Here is a 19,370-nt window from a genome sequence, read left to right as displayed (position 1 = left end):
GTCAAGTTTTGCTGAGTTATTAGTAATAATAATTTTGGAGGGGGCGTCACATACGTGGGGCTAACTCCTCTCCCATTTAATGTACAGCGTCGATACCCACAAAAGGCACATCTACATAAAATTCCAAATCGAATGACACCTCATTCATGAAAATAGGTTTGCGCGTTTAGGCGCTACGCAGTTTACAAAAAAAGGTAACAACACCAACAAGAACAAGAACAAGACCAATTTTTGAAAAAGCCGTTTTTGCCCATTTTCAGCAACGTATTTCTCGAAATCTATTTAATCTATGTTGTTACAAAAAAAATTACAGTCATACAGGAGGATTTGCCCTATATTTTAAAGAAAATTTGAGAATTTTATCTTTTATAGAAAAAGAGAAAAAAATTATCAAAGTTGGGAGTTTTTTAACGTTACGCTTTTTCGTGCAGTTTTTGATGATCAACCCTTATACAACTGTCCTACCGGACAGTTTTAATAACCTTTAACTGTAAGTTTAGAAAGGGTTTAAACACTAAATTTTATTCATGAATGGAATCAAAAACTCATACCCTGCCTCTAACCTTTTACGATACTGCACACTATTTAAATTCACATTCATTAAAAAATATACGTATATTATAAGTAAATTACCTGATACAGAACTAAGTAGTTTTTGCTTCTCAACGCAATGCTTATAGATGAGAATTGTAACACAGACAATTCAGCGCTGTACATGCGTAGGCGAATTAATGGCCAATCGACAACTGGACGTAACTCTGATTTATACATATACCTTGGATGAAAAGTAGATATCTGAGGATCTCTGCAATTAAACATACCAATAATGGAACTTTAGTTTACGAACAGTAGAGAATAAGTTTAGTGAGATCTAATTACTCTGGACTTCAGCATAGTAAATATGTTTTGTGAAACAAATTGAGACCATATTAACAAACTGTGACAGCCTTAAAAGGATTTCTCACTCTAGTTCTAACAATATTACTTCTTAAGTAGGAAAAAGATTAGCTCTGGATTCCTACGCGGAGATCCCGGGCTCGAATCCAGCGGCTAGCTTTTACGTTTTCTTTTTTTAAAACCTTCTTATAGCTCACTATCTGGTGAAGAATAGCGTAAACTGTAACTTGAGAACATTGAAGTTCGGAGGTCGGTACTGAAAGAAAGCTCCGTAATGGCCTTAGATGTTGACGCGCCTTAATTTAAAACAAATAGTCAAACATTTTTTGGTAGAATTACCTCCAATTGTCCGTGTACCTTCTTGTAGTTCCTACTGAGATTATTATTTTGGGTTGAGTTACTAGTCTCTTCCTGGCTTTCTTAGTGCTCATGGATATTGAAGGACACCAATCCATTTGTACATTCATTTTTTTCGACATCTTGGAATACATGCTGATGGGCATTTTGTCGGTTGCATTCTTGAATGGTTTGAATCGAGAAAATGGACACATTATTATTAGAATGATCTGAATAAGAAGACACATATTTCTTCCCCTTACTGAAATTATTTTCTTAATTTGTTATTGTTGGGAAACCAGCCTTAGCTAAAAAATTTCAATTCCCCAAATTACCTATATAATATTAAAGAAAACAACGTGGTCCCTATAATATTTACAACCTGCTTCATAGTAAGACTCTGTTAAAGCCCCAGTACAATGTCCAGATTTATCAGCTACATAATATTAAAGCAAACTCTAAACTGCTAATAAGTCAGTACAATATTTATATCATCAAATATAAGCGTGCCTATTAACAGCCCTAAGTTTTAGTTCAATAGATAAGATCAATCAGCTATCAATTTTTTTAAATTTATTATTAAACTTATCCCCTAGTACACCAGATAGCTTATGTTGGATTAGAGATAGATCGCACTGATATCGTTAGTAAAATTTTCAAAAGAATGTTGGGATGGTGGTGCAAGCTATTGGGAATTGATGAGGACCAGTTGTCCAGGCAATGTTTTAGGAGACTCATTGAACTGATAGAGTGCAAAACCATTCCATTTAACTGGACATATGAGTTAAGGGACCTTCTCTGCCTAATAGGAGCTCAAAATATTTCAGGGATTACCAAAATATCGATGTATTGAAAAAGAGTAAAAATTGTCTTGAAGAAACAGTGAAAAATCATTTTCTAAGTAAAGATATTGATTTCATTATTAATTTTTCATACAATTTATACTTCCGTAATATCAGTAGTTTGGGAATCAAATAATATCTGCATCATTTTGTTCATATAAATCAAATAAAATTAATCTCACAGTTAAGAATGGCGTCCAAGTAAGTATCCCGTATTACTAACAATTTAAGTGGTAAAAAAATTCAATTTGATACTGAACAATTTTGTAATTTATGTAATTCCGGTGAAACAGATAGTTAATACATTTTTTGATTAACTGCCCTTCTTTTTTTGTAAAGAATTAAATATTTAAAACAGTACTTCTTGACAGCCCATAGTTCTGATAAAATTGAAAATCTGCTACCCAATATTGATAAAAATAAATTAAACAACATCTATTTATTTGTTACAAAAAGGCTGGACCTTAAAAATGTAACTGATATTTGTTGACTTCCATGAATAGTATTCATTGCTGTATTTGCAATAATAATAATTATAATAATCATATTTATAGGTCAAGTTCAGCCCAATAATTGTTTGAATTTCATTTCTCATCTTTGTTTTGCTCCTTTGAGCAAATTTATTTTATTTAATAAGTGGTATTTATTTTGAATTTGTATTTTATTTTTTCTTTCTCTCTTTTTTGTAGTGCATTTTCTATATATTATACTATTTTCAGCTATTGTTTTTTATCCTGTCTAAGTGAGCAATATATTTAAATTTACATACTTATATATGTAAAAACCACTTCTTGGTATTGATTAATGAATCTAAAAGCAATAAATAAAATAATAATCATTATGGAGCGTTAACTTAAATTTGAGCGTTAAACATTCCAATGCAATCGTTAGAACCTGTCGCACAAGCGTTTTATATTGCTCATGTTATGCAATGATTAGTATTTGTGGTACACAAATGAGTACCAAATTATCATGCACTCAAGAGATGTTCTATTACAAAAAAAATATATATATTAATGGGCAATAGTAATTTGGATTGAAGAATTAATTAGCAAAAAATAATTCTACATCTAGTTAATACAAGAAAAAGCTTTCCTATTTTAATCAAAAAAATTAAGGAACCAGTGGTATGCACATCTACTTTCGCTTCTAATGTTAAAAAAACCTTTTCGGCTTGATCGTTTTTAAAAGTAAATGCTTTCCATAAGCCAAAATATTATAAACAAAGTTGGTTCAGCAGATGAATCAACAGCTTTTCTTTAGCCTATTATTAAATGTCTGGACTATCAAATTTAGGCGAAGGGTTGTTAAAATTTCATGGGCAGTTGTAATTGTAATCAAAAACTGTTAAGTTAAAAAAAAAGTACAATAATTTTTCTTCAACGATGCAGAAAATTAAGAATTTCACTTTTTTAATTCTGTTTGTTTCTGCTGAAAGAAACAGTTGTACTGAGTTTGTTTCTTAAATAATAGATTTTGTTTAAGTTATTAGAATGTTTTTACTGCAATTACATCGAGCAATTAAAGTTAAATATTACAACTAGTATTGCAGCAAAAGGCTAAGGTTTTAAGGTGCATAAGGTGCGTTGCATTAGTCATGTGAGTATTGCACTAGAATCGAAATATACCAGGAATTCAGTATTATTACCTTCTTCTTTTTGACCCTTTTTATGTCGACTTCATCACAAAACTGCCATTGGGTGAATCGGTTCCATTCTTCTCGATTCATCAGTTCCTGATAGCATGATGGATTATATTCATTTGCTGGCTTACAATTTTCACGAATAGTTCTTCTTATAAGTTTATTTCGGCGTTCCATGTTTTAGATTGAATCAATTAATAAGTTACTTTTTCTGTTGTTTTTTTTTATGTTTCCATGGAATCCGAGTATTAATATTTTCGAAAAATAACAATGCTATCAAAATAATTAATTTTCAAATATATTTCTTCAATGTTTACTTTAAATCCAAGACACCGGTCTACTCCCCTATATTTCTCATCGTACAGTTCTTGCCCTTTCACACTTCTTCCTTTACTTGTGCATTTCTTTTCTTATCCTCTGCAAAACAACATTCTCATTGGAATCCTACCTTTTAAGAGCTCTTTTCTTCCAATGTACGTATTTCGTCATTCCATCATTCCCTTCGGCTTGCGTTGAATGGTATCGTCACTTTTATAATTTTTTAAACCCCGAAATTGAGTATAATTACTTTTTATATTCTCTGCCTCATGTAACTGATGATTGTATGGATGAAAACTTACTTTTCATGGGTTTAGAAATATTATAAATAAGGCTGGAATCAACAAAGCCCCAAGTTTTGTTAGAATACTGGTGGAGTTTTTCAAGAATTGCCCCCCAAATCTTTTTGGAATATCTTTTAAATGATTTTAATAATATAGCTGATATAAGAAATCAGAAAATGTACCTTCTACGATCGCCAGATCAATTATATTTCCTCTCCACAAAAAAGGTGACATTGAAAAAGTTGAAAATTCTAGAGGACTCTCTTCCACAGACGTGGTATCCAAACTGTTTACAGCTACTTTATTACAAAGTCTAGAACATTGGTGTTCAAGTAACAATATTTTTAATGAAGGTTAGGCTGGTTTTCGGAAAAATGATTCCGCAATAGATAATATATTCACGTTTTTCAAACTAATAAAAATCCGGCTTCCAGTATGCTCAACGACTTATTTCGGCGGTTTGGTTTTACGATGGCGTCACTAGGAGTTTTAGTGCGAAGTTAGGACTGAAGCATGGATGTTTGCTAAATAGTTTGTTTCCTAAATAATAGATTTTGTTTGAGTTATTAGAATGCTTTTACTGCAATTACATCGAGCAATTAAAGTTAAATATTACAACTAGTATTGCAGCAAAAGGCTAAGGTTTTAAGGTGCATAAGGTGCGTTGCATTAGTCATGTGAGTATTGCACTAGAATCGAAATATACCAGGAATTCAGTATTATTACCTTCTTCTTTTTGTCCCTTTTTACGTCGATTTCTTCATCACAAAATTGCCATTGTGTGAATCGGTTCCATTCTTCTCGATTCATCAGTTCCTGATAGCATGATGGATTATATACATTTGCTGGCTTACAATTTTCACGAATAGTTCTTCTTATAAGTTTATTTCGGCGTTTCATGTTTTAGATTGAATCAATTAATAAGTTACTTTTTCTATTTTTTTAATGTTTCCATGGAATATGAGTTTAAATATTTTCGAAAAATAACAATGCTATCAAAATAATTAATTTTCAAATATATTTCTTCAATATTTGTTTCAATAATATCTTCAATATACCTTGCGTCATCTTGGTTCCTTTCCCTTCAGCAACTAGAGAGGGGTATTTTTGAAATCAAAACGGAGTGTAAGCGATCTAGCTATTTTGAGTTCAGTTTGGATGTAATGATACATAAGGGACTAATGTATGGTAAATAAAAATGAATAATGCCCTCTTCGCACTACCAAAAGCGCAGAAGAATTGTTTTGGGTGGGGGAGACGTACAGCATGATCTAATCTTTAAGTTTGCGGATTATCAAAATAATTCAATTTTTCATGGCAAGCAATAAATAATTCGTATGTTGCAATACAAAAACCAGGCGGAGTATTCCAGGACTGGTTCCTTGTATGCGAACAGACAGAGAAGACTGGAAGGAAACTGGCTTCCAAGATTGTTAGGTTAATAATCTGAAATGGGCTGTTGGTTTATTCAGCTCATTTAAATCACCGGAGGGAGAGCAACAATGGGGCTTTAGAAACTCCTGAAGTACTTAGTGAAGAACGTGAAGAACTGATGGCCAGTAATGCCTTATTAGTATTTATACCGGGTATGCAGAGGCCAAATAAGGTAGTTTAGAGCCCCTAAAGTGGACCTTGCGGGTACCTTTAGACTCCGAAAGTTTTTGAAGAATTTCATAAAAATTTATCTTTGTGGTCATTGAAGAATGTTTTACAGAAAGCACACTTTCTACCGACGGGGTGCATTATTAGTGCATTATGCATTATTTTAAAAGTGCATTAGTGGTAGAGACACTCCAGGATCTTTCTGGACAGACCTAATAGACCCTCTCAACCTACTTCATTGGCAAAACGAAAGTCGATCTGAGGAACAGTATTGTCTTAGTTACAGGCCTCTTAAAGAAACATCCATAGAATGGGACTGCGGCGGAACCCTCTATAGGGTGGCTAGAGGGCGAAGCTTCATTCTATGACCTTCAAGAATACGTGCAAAACACTTGCAATCTATTCATAATGTTTAGTGCATGTAATCCGGAGCCTAAACGTCAGTCTTCACTGGCGGTTTTTAATTATACAGGACTGATGTGAGCTTATCTCCTCAACACGTTTTGTCTTTTTTATTTAGGCCCGATTCAAGATTAGATTAAAAGTTGATAAAGAAAAACTTTTGATCCAATTATTTATTAAACGTCGGTAGACAGATTTGGAAACGAGATGCGACCTCTTCCGCAAGGCCTTGTAACCGAAGAGGCTTACTGGGCTATCCCCTGACCCAAAAGTATAGTAAATAAAGCCTCCTTACTTAATGAGATCCACGACGAGTAGCTATTTCTTCCTCTTTCTTGCACAGGTTGCATAGAGATTAATCAACTGTATCTTGTAAAAAGAAGAGACAATTTTGGCAGCCTTTATAGTTCTAGTATGAAAAATATCGCCTCTTTATAAGGTCTCTTACCAGTCCTTTTCGTATATTGTGACTGAGAATATACTACTGCTGAGTAGTAAGAAAAAAAACGCTCAGAATATTTGTTCTAGTCAACTTTGAATTGCTTTCCTAATTATTTGCCATCATAATTAAAATGTATCCCTATTTTCGTATTACTTCTGGTTTTATTTTTTTAAAACAGCAAATTAGATTAATTTTTGTATAAACAGAATAAAAATGCTTGGCTGACCTGGGGTGCTATGCCCGCTTGCATGGCATATATGAAAAGTAAAATAATAAGTACTATGGGGTGGCCGCTTTTTTAATATATTTTTGTGAGAATGAAATTGATTTTAAAAATTCGTTTGGAAAAAAGGGGAATAAAATATTATTAACAAAATGTATATTTATATTTCAATAAAACTTCTATCATTAAATTCCTAATCACCTTAAAATTAAATGCAAAAAATGGAAACCAGTACAAATAATTAAGGGTGTCTACTTTTTTAGTCTTAGTTTATTTGTGGTTCATGGGTGTGAAACAAACTTTAAAAACATTCTAGAACAAATGCAGTTAATTATTTAAAAAAAACAAAAAATTTAAAACTTTCATTAGATGCAAAAATGATAAAAGAGAAATTCCCTGTCTGGCCAGAACTACTCCACAAGGGTAAACACTGTCTAAAACAAAATTTTAGTACTAGAATGGCGTCTTCGCTTTCCACATGGTAAAATAGAATTATTAACTATTTTAGTTACTAAAAAAAAAGAATCCTATTTATAATAGATTTCTATAATTTATATTTTAAAAAAAGAAAACTAGAATAGTGTTTCCAAAATAATTCCTAGAATACATTAAAACAAATGGGACCATTCAACTAAAAGTTTTTCTCATTGTTTGATAGAATTTGGTGTTTTTATAAAAAAGTTATATCTCTTTTATTATAGTTCAGAGTAATGAAGGTTTTACTGTGTTACATTCTATTAAATATAGTTTCAAAAACTATAATTATTTGAATAATAGTGACAATATTTAGGATTCGTTTTTAAAAATAGGAAAAAATAAGTAATAGAAACTTTGTAATTTATTACAGTTAATTTATAATTCAAGATATTTATTTGGTGCAGTGAAGTTTTAAAAATATTCGTGTTTTGGTTGTGTAACATTGGAAAAAAAATTAAATCTAAATCTAGTTTTTCTTTTTTAATATATGACTCAGTTTTGTATTTAGTTTCTATAGCGACTTGTTAATTTACAGATTGAATTTTTCTTTTGCAGATTTAAACTGTAAATAGAAGCTTGTACATATTTAATTTGGAGTGGTTTCAAGCTAGACAACTTTTTGGCGTTATTATTAGTTAAACATTTTCTGTGGTTACATATATATAAAAAAAAGCTAGCTTGATAGTTTTATTTTAATTAAAATAGACTACAAGATTTTTTTTTTGAAAGCTAACAAAATTATAATTTTACAAAAACAAAGAGAATTGTAACGTTGAAAATGCACCAGTCTAATAAGTCAAGGAAGGCTAAGAACAGTATCACATCTTCAAATTTGGCCTCAACTAACGACAGCCTACAGACGAATAATAACAAAACTGTCAAACAAAATGAGATGAAAAATGAATTTAATGTTAAATTCAACGAAAAATCTCAGGTGAGTGATACAATTTTTTTTTTTTAATTTGTTAGTTTGTAAAAACTGTTATAACTTTTATCTCTTTATAAATGTGCTGGGGTTGTAAAAAATGCCTTTAACTATGACAACAAATGAAAAGCTGCATAACAATTAGTTCGCTTGCTGGTTAACATAACTTAGTTTTTCATTTTACTTTCCTGTGTCTCTACGAAATTTTATCATCACGTCAAAAAGTGGAGCTTTCTTTAATGAAAAAAGTTATTTTTCCAAAAGATAAAACTTTTCCTACCCAGAACGGATTTCTTCCTGCAAGTACAGTTAGCTCGTATTCGCTCATATTACTTGTAAACAAATGAGTTACTACATTTTTATTTATGAACTCTTGAAAATGACATCTAATAGCATTTACTCTAAATTTATCAGTTTTCGTATTTAATAGTAGTTGTTATCGTAAGGCTTGATTAAAAATTATAAAATGTAAATCAAATTTTGATATAGAAGCATTTTTTTTATTATATTTTTAAAAAGCGCTACCTCAATAGCTGCAGCTCCACGTCGAAACATTTTTGAATTTGAGGGGTTAGTGCATTGTCAATTCGGGCTGCCTGATACTTTTTTAAAAATTGAAGCAGTAGCAGCTGTCCTGGCTAGTTCTCTTCTCGGTAAAAAAAAGAGCTGTGCGTTAGGTGGACTTAGAGAACTGGTGCATGGTGACCGAGCTTGCACATCTAAATTCTAAGTTCTGACTGAAAAATAATAGCAATAAAAGGGAAGGTTTTCTGACTATGACTGCATATTTGGCGTCCAGTTGCCTGAAAAAAATTCTGTGTTAGATTGGTTTGAACTTCTTTTTATTACCCTGCTTATAGCTCAGATTTCGCTTCTTCGGACCTCCAATTATTTCGATCCATTGCTTTTATTTGGCGGGATACTAAAGAGAAGGTGAAAGAGGTTGTACTGAATTTTTGCCTCCAAAAAATCCTACATGAATTGCTTACATCCAAAGTTAAATTGATTTCTGGCACAGATAGAAGTGATTAATAACTTAGAAGAATAAATTAGAAAATCTTAATTTATTTATTTTAATTTATGGAAATTAGACAATAAGACCTGAGCTACAATAATTACGTAAGCGGCGTAGAAAAAGCATAATTGAAATTAAGTGAGGCACCCAGTAAGAAACGTTAGCGAATTTGACGAAAAGCGCTAAGTACGCTTAAGCATTAAGAAAAATAAACATACAGATTTTTCTTATAACAGTACTTCTAATGTAGAGGAATTAGTGGTTGGCTGCTGGATGCTATAAATTTAATCCATCTTAGCGTACATTATTATGCCTTCATCCTTAAAAGTTCTGGATATTCCTCCAATTTCATGTCACTACCAGAGATGTTTTGTTACTTGTTACAGTACGTAGAAGTGAAAATGGAATATTTGTCCAGTTGGATGTATCGCCCAACGGTTAGCAACCAGCATAATTCAACCATCATTAGCGGCACTTTTTTTTTAACAGATGTAGAGATAGCTACGAAACGTTCCCTGATTCACTTTAGCTTTTCTTTAAAGTAAGAAACCGAATCAGCTACTTGGCCTAAACTAGACCATTGTTTTCTGGTTGTAATAATAAAAGTAAACAACAATTTGTCGCATAGTTTCACCTCTTCAACATTTTTTTTTGTTTTCGGCGTGCACCATTCATTCAGCATGTCGTTAAGAGAATACTGCTTTTCTTTAGTTTTTGCAACTCTTTTGATTTCGGTCGTTTTACATTGCGTTACAAGCAAACTGCTAAAGTTATAGTAAAGTATTACCATAACTAATAGAATAGCTAGTAAGCTATTCTACGATCGTCTTTATCATTTTCGCCTTCTAAAAGAATGAAAACCTTACACTTTAAATAGCCCTTGACGGAGTTAAAAACTAGTTTCGTAAATTATTAGAGTTACTGTGGATAGTTCATTAGTTTTAAAAGAAAATATATTTCATCTAAGGAAAGAAAAAATTAATTAAAATTGTATAGCATCTGAATGACTGCACTGCAAACATTTTAAAGCTGTACATTGTTATACTAAATTATTTTAGTGCACATTTAATAAAGGGGTGCCGCGGCTAGGATTCAGTAGAGACTGGCGGGGTTTAATTTGCGCATACACGTTGTGCCAAAAATTACCGGGAATTGGTTCTTATTTTCACTTAATCAAGTTAATCAAAATATCTCATAGGAAGCTAAATGTTCCAAGAAAACAGAAATAGATGTCCGAATTCTGTAGAAATGGAACTAATTATAGTTGGGCGCCACGCCATTGAGAATAAGAAGTGAGAGATTGTAGACATTTTTTTTTTTTCAAACAAACAAAAAATGCTTTGAGGCATTAATTTTGTTAGTTCCGTTTTTATAATCACTTTAATATCCAGTTTTAGCTCAGTCATTGTTTAAATTGGTAGATCTGTTTTTTATAAGCTGAACAAGTGAAAAGTGTTGCTAAATAGGTAGCTTACAAGGAACTCTTGATATAAACTACATAGAAAAAAAGAAATAGGGAAAAAATCAAACCACAAACTTTCTGTTACATCATAATTAATCATTTATTTTCGGTTTTATGTAAGCTTTGATTTCAGTCTACTTTTGATTTAATACCTAGTTTTTGCTTTCTTATTTCAGCCTACGGCAGAACAAATGACTATTGCCCAGATTATTGACACAAAATCCGAAGACCCCGCACTTAAGGACAAACTCAAACAGGTAATAGATCATTACGCTCCGACATAATGCTACATTGCAATTGAAATTAAAAAATAAAAATAAAAAACTCTGAATGAAAATAACTAAAGTGAAGGAAAAGCTTTTTCAATTTCTAAGTTTAACAAATTGTAGCTGTAGGCAGTATTTAATATTTGCAGGCTTGTGGAGGAAAGTTTACGATTTCTATTTTCGCACAAACTTCCCAAACTAGACTGAGCCTTCCAATGAAACAATTTTTTTTTTTTAATACCTCAATTAGGCCCATTGTGTCCCCCTGTCGCACAACAATGCACATAATTTAACAATGCCGCCATGGTCGAGGCGAGCGAAGACTCCGATTTGCTGGCGACAAACTTCAGCACGCATTCATCATGGAGATGAAACGGAGATTTAAACATCTTGGTGAATCTCTATATAGTAGGTCCTTAACTGGTCCAGTACTGTATAGACGATTCCTTTAAAGACAATGCTTGTGACTTCCTTAGCTTAATTTTAATTGAGTTAGGTTGCCCGAGTCTTTTTAGGGCTTTCCAGAATGCCATATCCCCACCATACCTGTGAAATAAAAAAATTGTATTTATATGAAGCCATTTTCAACGGATAGTTTTGTACTCACTAAAATTAAAGGACAGATCGAATGTGAGAAAGTCCCCTCAGTTACCAATCGGCTGGTTATTCCAGTACTCGTATGCCTTATTGATTATTAATTGAACAAGAGCAGCAGCAATCTTATCATTAACAACATCATATACCACATAAACAAAAAGTACAGATAATTAATTTTGTAGTAATCAGAAGATTGTTTTATTATTATTATTTGGTTTCTATATGCAATGATTTTTGTGATTATTTTTGTATACGTAATTTTCTGCGATTTTTCTCAAAGGTTTTATTTACGAGATGATAATTACAATAATTAGTTATCTTTACTTTAATATTATATAAGTAAATGGTAATAAAAATGTTTCAATTAAGTTATGTAGTAGTTTTTTAATATCTAGTTAAGTTTTTTAGTTTAAAAAACCCGGAGGTACGCGAATTTTTTTTAAAAAAAATCCGGTCTGAGGGCCAAAAAGGTTGAGAAAAGCTTTAGGCAGCATTACCATCACTGTTAATATTGTCCAAAAATTAAATAAATAAAATGTGCGATTTCTCGAAAAAGGTTACGACTCGGGACTTTTGTGAACTTAAGGTGAAGAACACCTCATGAATTGTGATCATTTCTATCAGCTTAACTCTATATATTTAACTTTACAATTCCTCTTGATGAAGGGAATAGTACCCGAAATGCAAAACCAATAATTTTAAGACTCTCTCTGACTATTGCTGACTAAGGAATATTCACTTTATGTATGGAAACAACAGTCTACACAGATCAATATAATATGCGTTTTGTAAATGTTAGTCAAGTGTATAAGCTTTGGAAGGTTTTTATTTTTGCTCTCACCTAATTTATTGATGATGTAACTTGATGAGCAGCGACGAAAATTTATGTTGATAATTTTTTGCAGGTAATGGACGCCACACAGAGGTCAGCGGATGAAGCTTACACAGCCTTACACGATAGTGACAATGATCCAAATCGAGCGGTTAATCTGTTATTAGAAGGGGGAACTAAAGTAAGTTTACTGTTTATTTCTTTTCTGCAGGTAGTTCGGTTTCATCTGCAAAATTGCTGATAAATAAACTGAATGCTGTGGTTTGCAGGACGAATGGTCTACCTCATCAAAGAAAAAAAAAATTCGGGTTCCGGCTGAAAAAGCTAAAGAAGGAGTACCAGCTAGTGATGTACCTGTAATTGGTGAGTTTATTTATTGATTATTCATACAATTAGATTAGAAATCCTTTTAAAGTTATGCAATGCACATTTTGCTGTGTAATACAACACCAAAAATATAATTTACAAAACAATATTGAATGAACTGTGTATAACAAATAAAATAGTAATAATAATAATAATTTGTAAAAATAGTTGGTGTAATAATAATAGCTGCGTAGGCATATCGATTGGATCATTTTACTTTACATTTTTCTGTCATCATCCTCTCATGCAGGCAGTATCAACTAATTATTATTTTTTATCGCTTCTATTTATTATTTGTGTAATATGAGTTTTCCATCGGTACTTGGCCTTACATTACAATAAATAAACAAGTGTTTCAGCGATCCTTTTATTTTTTATAGTATTAGCAAGACGCAATACCGCCATAAGATCATTTATTTCTTTCAATAGGCCCTATGAGTAATTTTTTACTAATACAATTCTTAAATCCAATTAAACAAAGCAAAAATCTCACTAGTATAGGTGAGATCGCTCACATGACAGCACTCTTAGATGATGAGTCAACTCACTCAGATTGTCCAAGGAAGTTCTAGAAAGAGTGGGGAGAAATCAGTAGTCAGCTTTAACCACTCCATGGTACCTAATATAGCCTAACATACCCCCCTCCTGGAAGGATCATTGAGTCGGGTTCCGGCTGAAAAAGCTAAAGGAGTACTAGCTAGTGATGGCCCTCTTGGGGCCACAAGTTTCTATGTCTTTCCTTTTGAGAGCTTGTCCAACAGATACTAAGGATCTCACGGTTGGCTCATTTAGTGGTGAAGCTCTCACCCCGTGACTGCAAAGCACTTGTTTGAGTGTTGGCTAATTTCTACAAGTCCCTTGATCTGATTTTATTTCGACATATTTTCAAATGTGTATGTGTTGCTAACTTAGTGAACTTTTTCTTTTTTTATTATGAATACTGGATTTTCGGGTGTAAGTTTCTGCCTCAATTAACTGCATTACAAATAATATAAAAACAATTATGATCCATCATAATTGACGGCAGCTGCAAGAACCGCATTACGGTCACCGGATGGTAACTACAGCAGAGTATAATTTTCATATCTATCCTAATTCCTCTTACACAAGTTGTAAAATACTTCTTCATGTGTTCTATAATTTTTTTAAAACACCTAGTTATAATTTAATTTATATTTGTGTTTCAGCGAGCCGAGGAAGTGGAACGACAACATTAGCCAACCAAGAACGTAGTCCCGAGCGGTTACCGGCCAGACGAGGTCGCGGTGTGCCGGCAGTGATTGCAAACGGCCCCGGCAGAGGCAGTCGCGGCGGCCTGCGTTCCAGGACGAGCGGTCGTGGAGGCTCTTTCGTCGGTGGCCGTGGTATGCGAGGACCGTTTAGGAAGCCAATTGAAACGTGGGATGGTTGTGTCAACAATACAAGTACTACCCAGAACGATACAAACCATGAACACAATTGCTCTGGTAGGTCAGAGAAATCTTAATCAGTGGGAGCAATGTATTGAATAAGCGAAGACAAAGTGAGCTAAACAGCCCACATTTTGTATCTAGCAATAAGAATCTACTGTGTCAGTCCCGACTTTACCAGCACCAAAAGCAGGAAACCGGAAATAGGCCCCACCGAGTAGCTTATTGCCAGGAGAGATTCAACGCCCATGTCGAGGAATCTCGCTTTTTCCACACTTATATTCAAAGAGAAGATGGAAATTTGTTTTCTATTTCTCAACCAAGCAAAATCTATAGTGACCTATTAACCAAACCCGCATTCACTCTGAGAGAGCCTCATGGTTCTTTCATGAGTATTTGCTAAGGGTGCTAATGCCAAGCTGCCGATGCGCCGGGAGGGGAGGCGAATTTGCAAAGGTTACATTACACTTTCGTTTCCTTTGATCCACTGATTTCTTTTGATTAAGGTGATTTCCAAATCTCGCTACAGACAAGAGCTGTATTTATTTGGCTGTTGCTCTGTGATTGGCACATAGAATAATCTCTCTGATTAATACGTCCCTGAAGGTAATGTTAGTCGTTATTCAGGTGATTTGGCCACTTCTCACTACGAGAACTCTGCCTTTGTTGATGTGGTTATGTAATTGAACAAACACACGCTGGACCTACACTGTCTGATTAAGATTGTTTGTTGCCCTCAATTCTATCCAGACATGAGTGTCTAGGCTTTTAAAACAAAAACTCTGGTAATCTGATATGTTGGTACTGTTTGCAGCGCCGTTAGAAGAAGATTGGGATAGCGAGGAGTTTACCGGCTCACTGGCCAATAGTCAAGTGTTTACTCCGTCTTCCGGGCAGATACACGACTCCAGGTCAGTTCGCGTGGAGGAAGAAGTTTCATCGCAACAACCAATTGATCGAATGGACTTAAAAACCGATTTTACTGAAAAAACGGAAATTACTCAGGTAATTTGTCATCCTCAATTCTCGATATGGACACTACATCTTACTTTCGTTAACTGCCTTCAAAAACACATTCTCACACTCTGATGTTTACCATTCATTTTTAGAGAGTCTCTATACAGATTATGACCCGTTAAAATAAAATTTCTATTTGGGAGTTAACGAAACATTTTTTACGTTACGATTTTTCGTCCTAAGTGTAGCTGTAATGGAGGCGGGATAGTTCGAATGTGGGGACTAAAAGAAAGAAATTTAAATTTAAAAAATTGTGAGAACACTCACACGACTTTCTCTTACAACCATGTTGAAGGTTCTATCTCATAAATATTCTGAAAACTCGGAATATTTGAGCCTTCACCAACATAATAGCTCGTAATGTCGTACAATGCAGAAAACAAAAAAAACTCTTCAACCTCTTTTCGAAAACTGATTTAAATCGATTTATACATATAGAGAGTTAAAGTGAATGGATTTCTATTCGTAATAAATAAAAAAGCCTCGGACTATTATCGAGAAATGAACAATCCATTGAGTGTGTTCTTCCGGTTTAGGAATTTTCAAAAAACTCAACATTGCATTTCTCTCAACAGTACACAAAATCAAAGACCATATCTTACAGAAAAATGGCACTTAAGAGAGAATCCGGGTGGAGATGTCGGTCACTCTGTGGAAAAATGATTTAAATAAAAGATGATATCTACATAAACTCTTTTACAAGCACTTTCAGTTTCAAAAATTGAAAGCATAAGGTTAAAAATGTTAGATTAAGTAATGTAATTTCCAATTTTCTCAGGCGGGCTTTACTTCCAACTACCAATTAGGTGTCGTGGACGGAGCCGACTAGCAAACACACTTTACTATAAATTTCTTTTATTATCCATTAAATAAAATCTAAGGGCTTTTTAAGTTCACACGTTCTTTCACCCAAATGAACATAATTAGGTTGTGTATTGTGTTATATAAATCGTCTCCAGCACATTTGAATGTTCTGCCTGCTAGCAAGCCTCTGACAAAGGAATCTTGATCATTTTTTATTAAAACCGTCTGGTAGGACAGTTGTACAAGGGTTATTAGAGATTGCATCAATTAGTTCTTCAGAATCTAAATTCATCATATTATTTAAAAAAAATAATAAAATCCACTGGAAACAAGGAGTTTTTATCTAAGAGGGACTGGATTAACCTATATATTTGTATGTTATAACCCTCTGAAAATTGAGAATTTCTATTCAAAAAATTTATCTACTATTTTTTATTATTATTGTTGTATTTGACGCGCGTCAATATCTGAGTTTATTGTCACCCAGAGTTTTTTTCTGTACACTAACCGTCTCCGGGCAGTGTTCTCCCCTTACATATAACTCTGTCCATCGCCGGACAGTGAGCTGTAAGAAGCTCCTTGGAAGAGATAATTTAAGGGCCAGGAGGTAGATTCAAACCCGGGATGTATCTACTAATATTAAAAAATAATAATAATAAATAAAGTATCCAATACTATTTTTTGTTACTTGAACTCGCTGTTCATCAGCCTGTCAAAGTGGTGATCCGTCTAATCACTAATTTTCGTTTTGAATGACAGTGTGCCTTTCTTTTTATTAATCACAGATCAGCTGCATTTTCCCTGCATTCGTTGTTCTAGCACTTAATTCTTTCGAATTGATTAGAGAAAACAGGATTAAAACAAAGGACTAGTGCTTTTGTTGGGGTGTAAATTTACTAGCAGAAATTATTTAGTCAGCTGGTCTGAATGATTAGATGCACAGTAAAACCTTTCGTGGTTGGTTTAGAAAGCATCGCTATATTATTTCATTCTATTTTTATATTTTCACATTACATCTTTGCTTTTATTTGTTTCTAGAATAGAAATCATACACTGACTCCTTCGCGACTGATCTCGCACTTTGCCAGCATGCAGATTCAACAGCAGATGAAGTCACCAATCAACCAAAACTGCACCGTAGTAATGGATGGAACATTGACCTCGCGCGATATTAACCAAGTCAACCAAGGTGGGTGGTTTTAGTATTCAAAAGTTACTTAAGTCCAAGATTCCCTATGAGATGTCATATTTATCTGTGTTACAGCACTTGTATCTAAATATAACTATTTGACGGCGATACGAGGTACAAGCCGGCCGTCCATGCAGTCTAGCATGGTGCCTCAGCTGCAAGACGCCAACTCGCTCACGGACATTAGGATACCAAGAATTGCACAGACCAGGGTAAGGCCGAAAATACCTCCGCCTTCTAAGGTAAGTGAACTTTTTAGTTATTTGGTGTGCCTTCGAGTTTGTTGATCTCAAGCCACATGTCGTCTGTTACGTTGCTACGTAGCGTGCCAACAATTTTCGGTCCCTTATTTTGGGGTACTGCATCGTGATGTGACTAGAAAGTACTTGTGGTCACTTTTTTAAAAATCCCACCTTAGCCAAACAGTGTTCATGGTATGTATGTTCACTATGTTCAAGAGACAATTTTTCAGTATTAAGCGAGCAGTTAAACAGAGACCTAAAAGCCATCATTTTGAATAACTAAAGAGTAAAACCAAGGGATTTATTTAAGTACAGCAGATTTACAATTTTAGATAATTGACTGGAAATAAGCGTTTTAAGATCCAATTTTTTGGGTATGTATGGGGTGTATTTTTTAGTGGGTGTTTCGTACATTTCTATATTGTTGAGTCCACGGTAACTAAAAAATTCAAAACTAAAGAAACTACTAATTTGATATTCGTCAGTGGAGTGGGAAACCACAAGCTATCCAAGCCAATGTGGGCCCTTATAGTTACCCCAAAGAAAAACAATAGCAGCAGCAGACCAAGTCTAGAGTGAAAATCTAGTCTCAGGCATAAGAATTTGATATTTAGTTTAGATGAAAAGAGGTAGATCCATCAATAGATTTTGCCCAATATCAACAACCCAGTTTGCTGTTATCGACAGTCGCTCAACTATTTTTCTGGAAATTTTCAAATAAACAATGGTCAGTCAATTTTGTTTCAAACATTTTTCTGGAAAAATATTCAGAGGGGTTCTGAGTGTAGTCATCTAACGTCGATATAATAACGTTAATAGTAACAGCAATTGCATTTGATCTCAAAATTTTGAGCTTCACAAGTAATTTTTTCAGAATTGGTATTTTTATATTTTCTTGCTAACGAACGAACGGTCTCTCTGAACCTGGTCCACTAACCAGATATTTCTGTTGTTATCATTCAAAATACAATTATTTTATTGGGTGTCTGGAGGAGCTGAAATGTTGCGGTTCTGTAAAAAAAAAAAAGATTCAAAATTATGATACATTAAAAGCAACTACACATTTAGTTACAGTTCCAATTTTATGATTAAAATTGTTGTGAGAAAACTAATTCCCTACCTTATTATTTAAAATAATCCACTATTTTAAATTAAATATAAATTTAATCATATTTTTAAATATATTATACCTATTTTACAAGTTCTATTCTTTACCCCAAATAAGTCCTAAAAGTAATCCTACTGCCAAACGATATTTCGGAGGGCGCGCCTAGAAATAGCTGAAAATCGTAACAAAATTGCCGTCAGGTCTATTAAGAAAAACAATAATGCTGTGAAGAATAAAGTTTTGAGAGATGATAAGTGTGCGCATCTGTAGTTAGTGCATACACTTAAGTTCATTGAAACCTTACTTGATATCTTTATAAATTTTTATGTCAATTTATTAATACTGATATGTTTTGTAGATCCCGCTAACGGCCGTAGAAATGCCTCCAGATGTGGGCACATCGCTTGGCTTGTTAGATGTGCAGTTTGGAGCGTTGGAATTTGGCGAAACAAACTCCGAGAGTGTCGTGAACTCACCTTCCACGCCACATCGATCACCATCGCCTTCCACTTCGGATGATCTGAATCCGCCAGTGGTAAGTACCTTACTTCAGTAATTTAAAACTTAAATTCACTAACCCAAAATATACTGAGCCAATCAAACAAGAGTGACTAGCGACACTACTGATTTTAACTTTACCTTTCTGAGAGATCGCAAAAAAAAGGATTTAAAT

The 19,370-nt window shown here is 33.6% G+C and overlaps 2 protein-coding genes across 4 annotated transcripts in view; one reads left to right on the top strand and one right to left on the bottom strand.

The window, feature by feature from the left end:
• LOC141461950 (uncharacterized) overlaps positions 1-3,923 on the bottom strand; it is a 69,194-nt gene extending 65,271 nt beyond the window's left edge. Inside the window, exons 1-3 of the mRNA XM_074143433.1 lie at positions 3,724-3,923; positions 1,237-1,415; positions 634-805 (exon numbers count right to left, since the gene is read on the bottom strand). Coding sequence (XP_073999534.1) covers positions 634-805; positions 1,237-1,415; positions 3,724-3,894 — 522 coding nt within the window. The 5' untranslated portion in view covers positions 3,895-3,923. The remainder of the gene's footprint in view (positions 1-633; positions 806-1,236; positions 1,416-3,723) is intronic.
• Positions 1-19,370, top strand: part of LOC141461951 (protein lingerer-like) — a 48,847-nt gene that overhangs the window by 11,090 nt on the left and 18,387 nt on the right. Inside the window, exons 1-10 of one of the 3 annotated variants that reach the window (XM_074143436.1) lie at positions 7,358-7,469; positions 8,021-8,399; positions 11,044-11,124; positions 12,636-12,743; positions 12,832-12,925; positions 14,116-14,394; positions 15,152-15,342; positions 17,197-17,347; positions 17,423-17,559; positions 19,056-19,232. In XM_074143436.1, the coding sequence (XP_073999537.1) occupies positions 8,244-8,399; positions 11,044-11,124; positions 12,636-12,743; positions 12,832-12,925; positions 14,116-14,394; positions 15,152-15,342; positions 17,197-17,347; positions 17,423-17,559; positions 19,056-19,232 (1,374 nt within the window). In that variant the 5' untranslated portion in view covers positions 7,358-7,469; positions 8,021-8,243. Of the gene's footprint in view, positions 1-7,357; positions 7,470-8,020; positions 8,400-11,043; positions 11,125-12,635; positions 12,744-12,831; positions 12,926-14,115; positions 14,395-15,151; positions 15,343-17,196; positions 17,348-17,422; positions 17,590-19,055; positions 19,233-19,370 lie in introns of those variants that run through there. The other 2 variants (XM_074143434.1, XM_074143435.1) reach the window with 2 other exon arrangements.

This window comes from Rhodnius prolixus, unplaced genomic scaffold (genome assembly GCF_049639745.1).
Source record: "Rhodnius prolixus isolate KJV_2025 unplaced genomic scaffold, Rpr scaffold_12, whole genome shotgun sequence".
Taxonomy (NCBI): domain Eukaryota; kingdom Metazoa; phylum Arthropoda; class Insecta; order Hemiptera; family Reduviidae; genus Rhodnius; species Rhodnius prolixus.
This window is presented reverse-complemented; position numbering and strand designations above follow the sequence as displayed.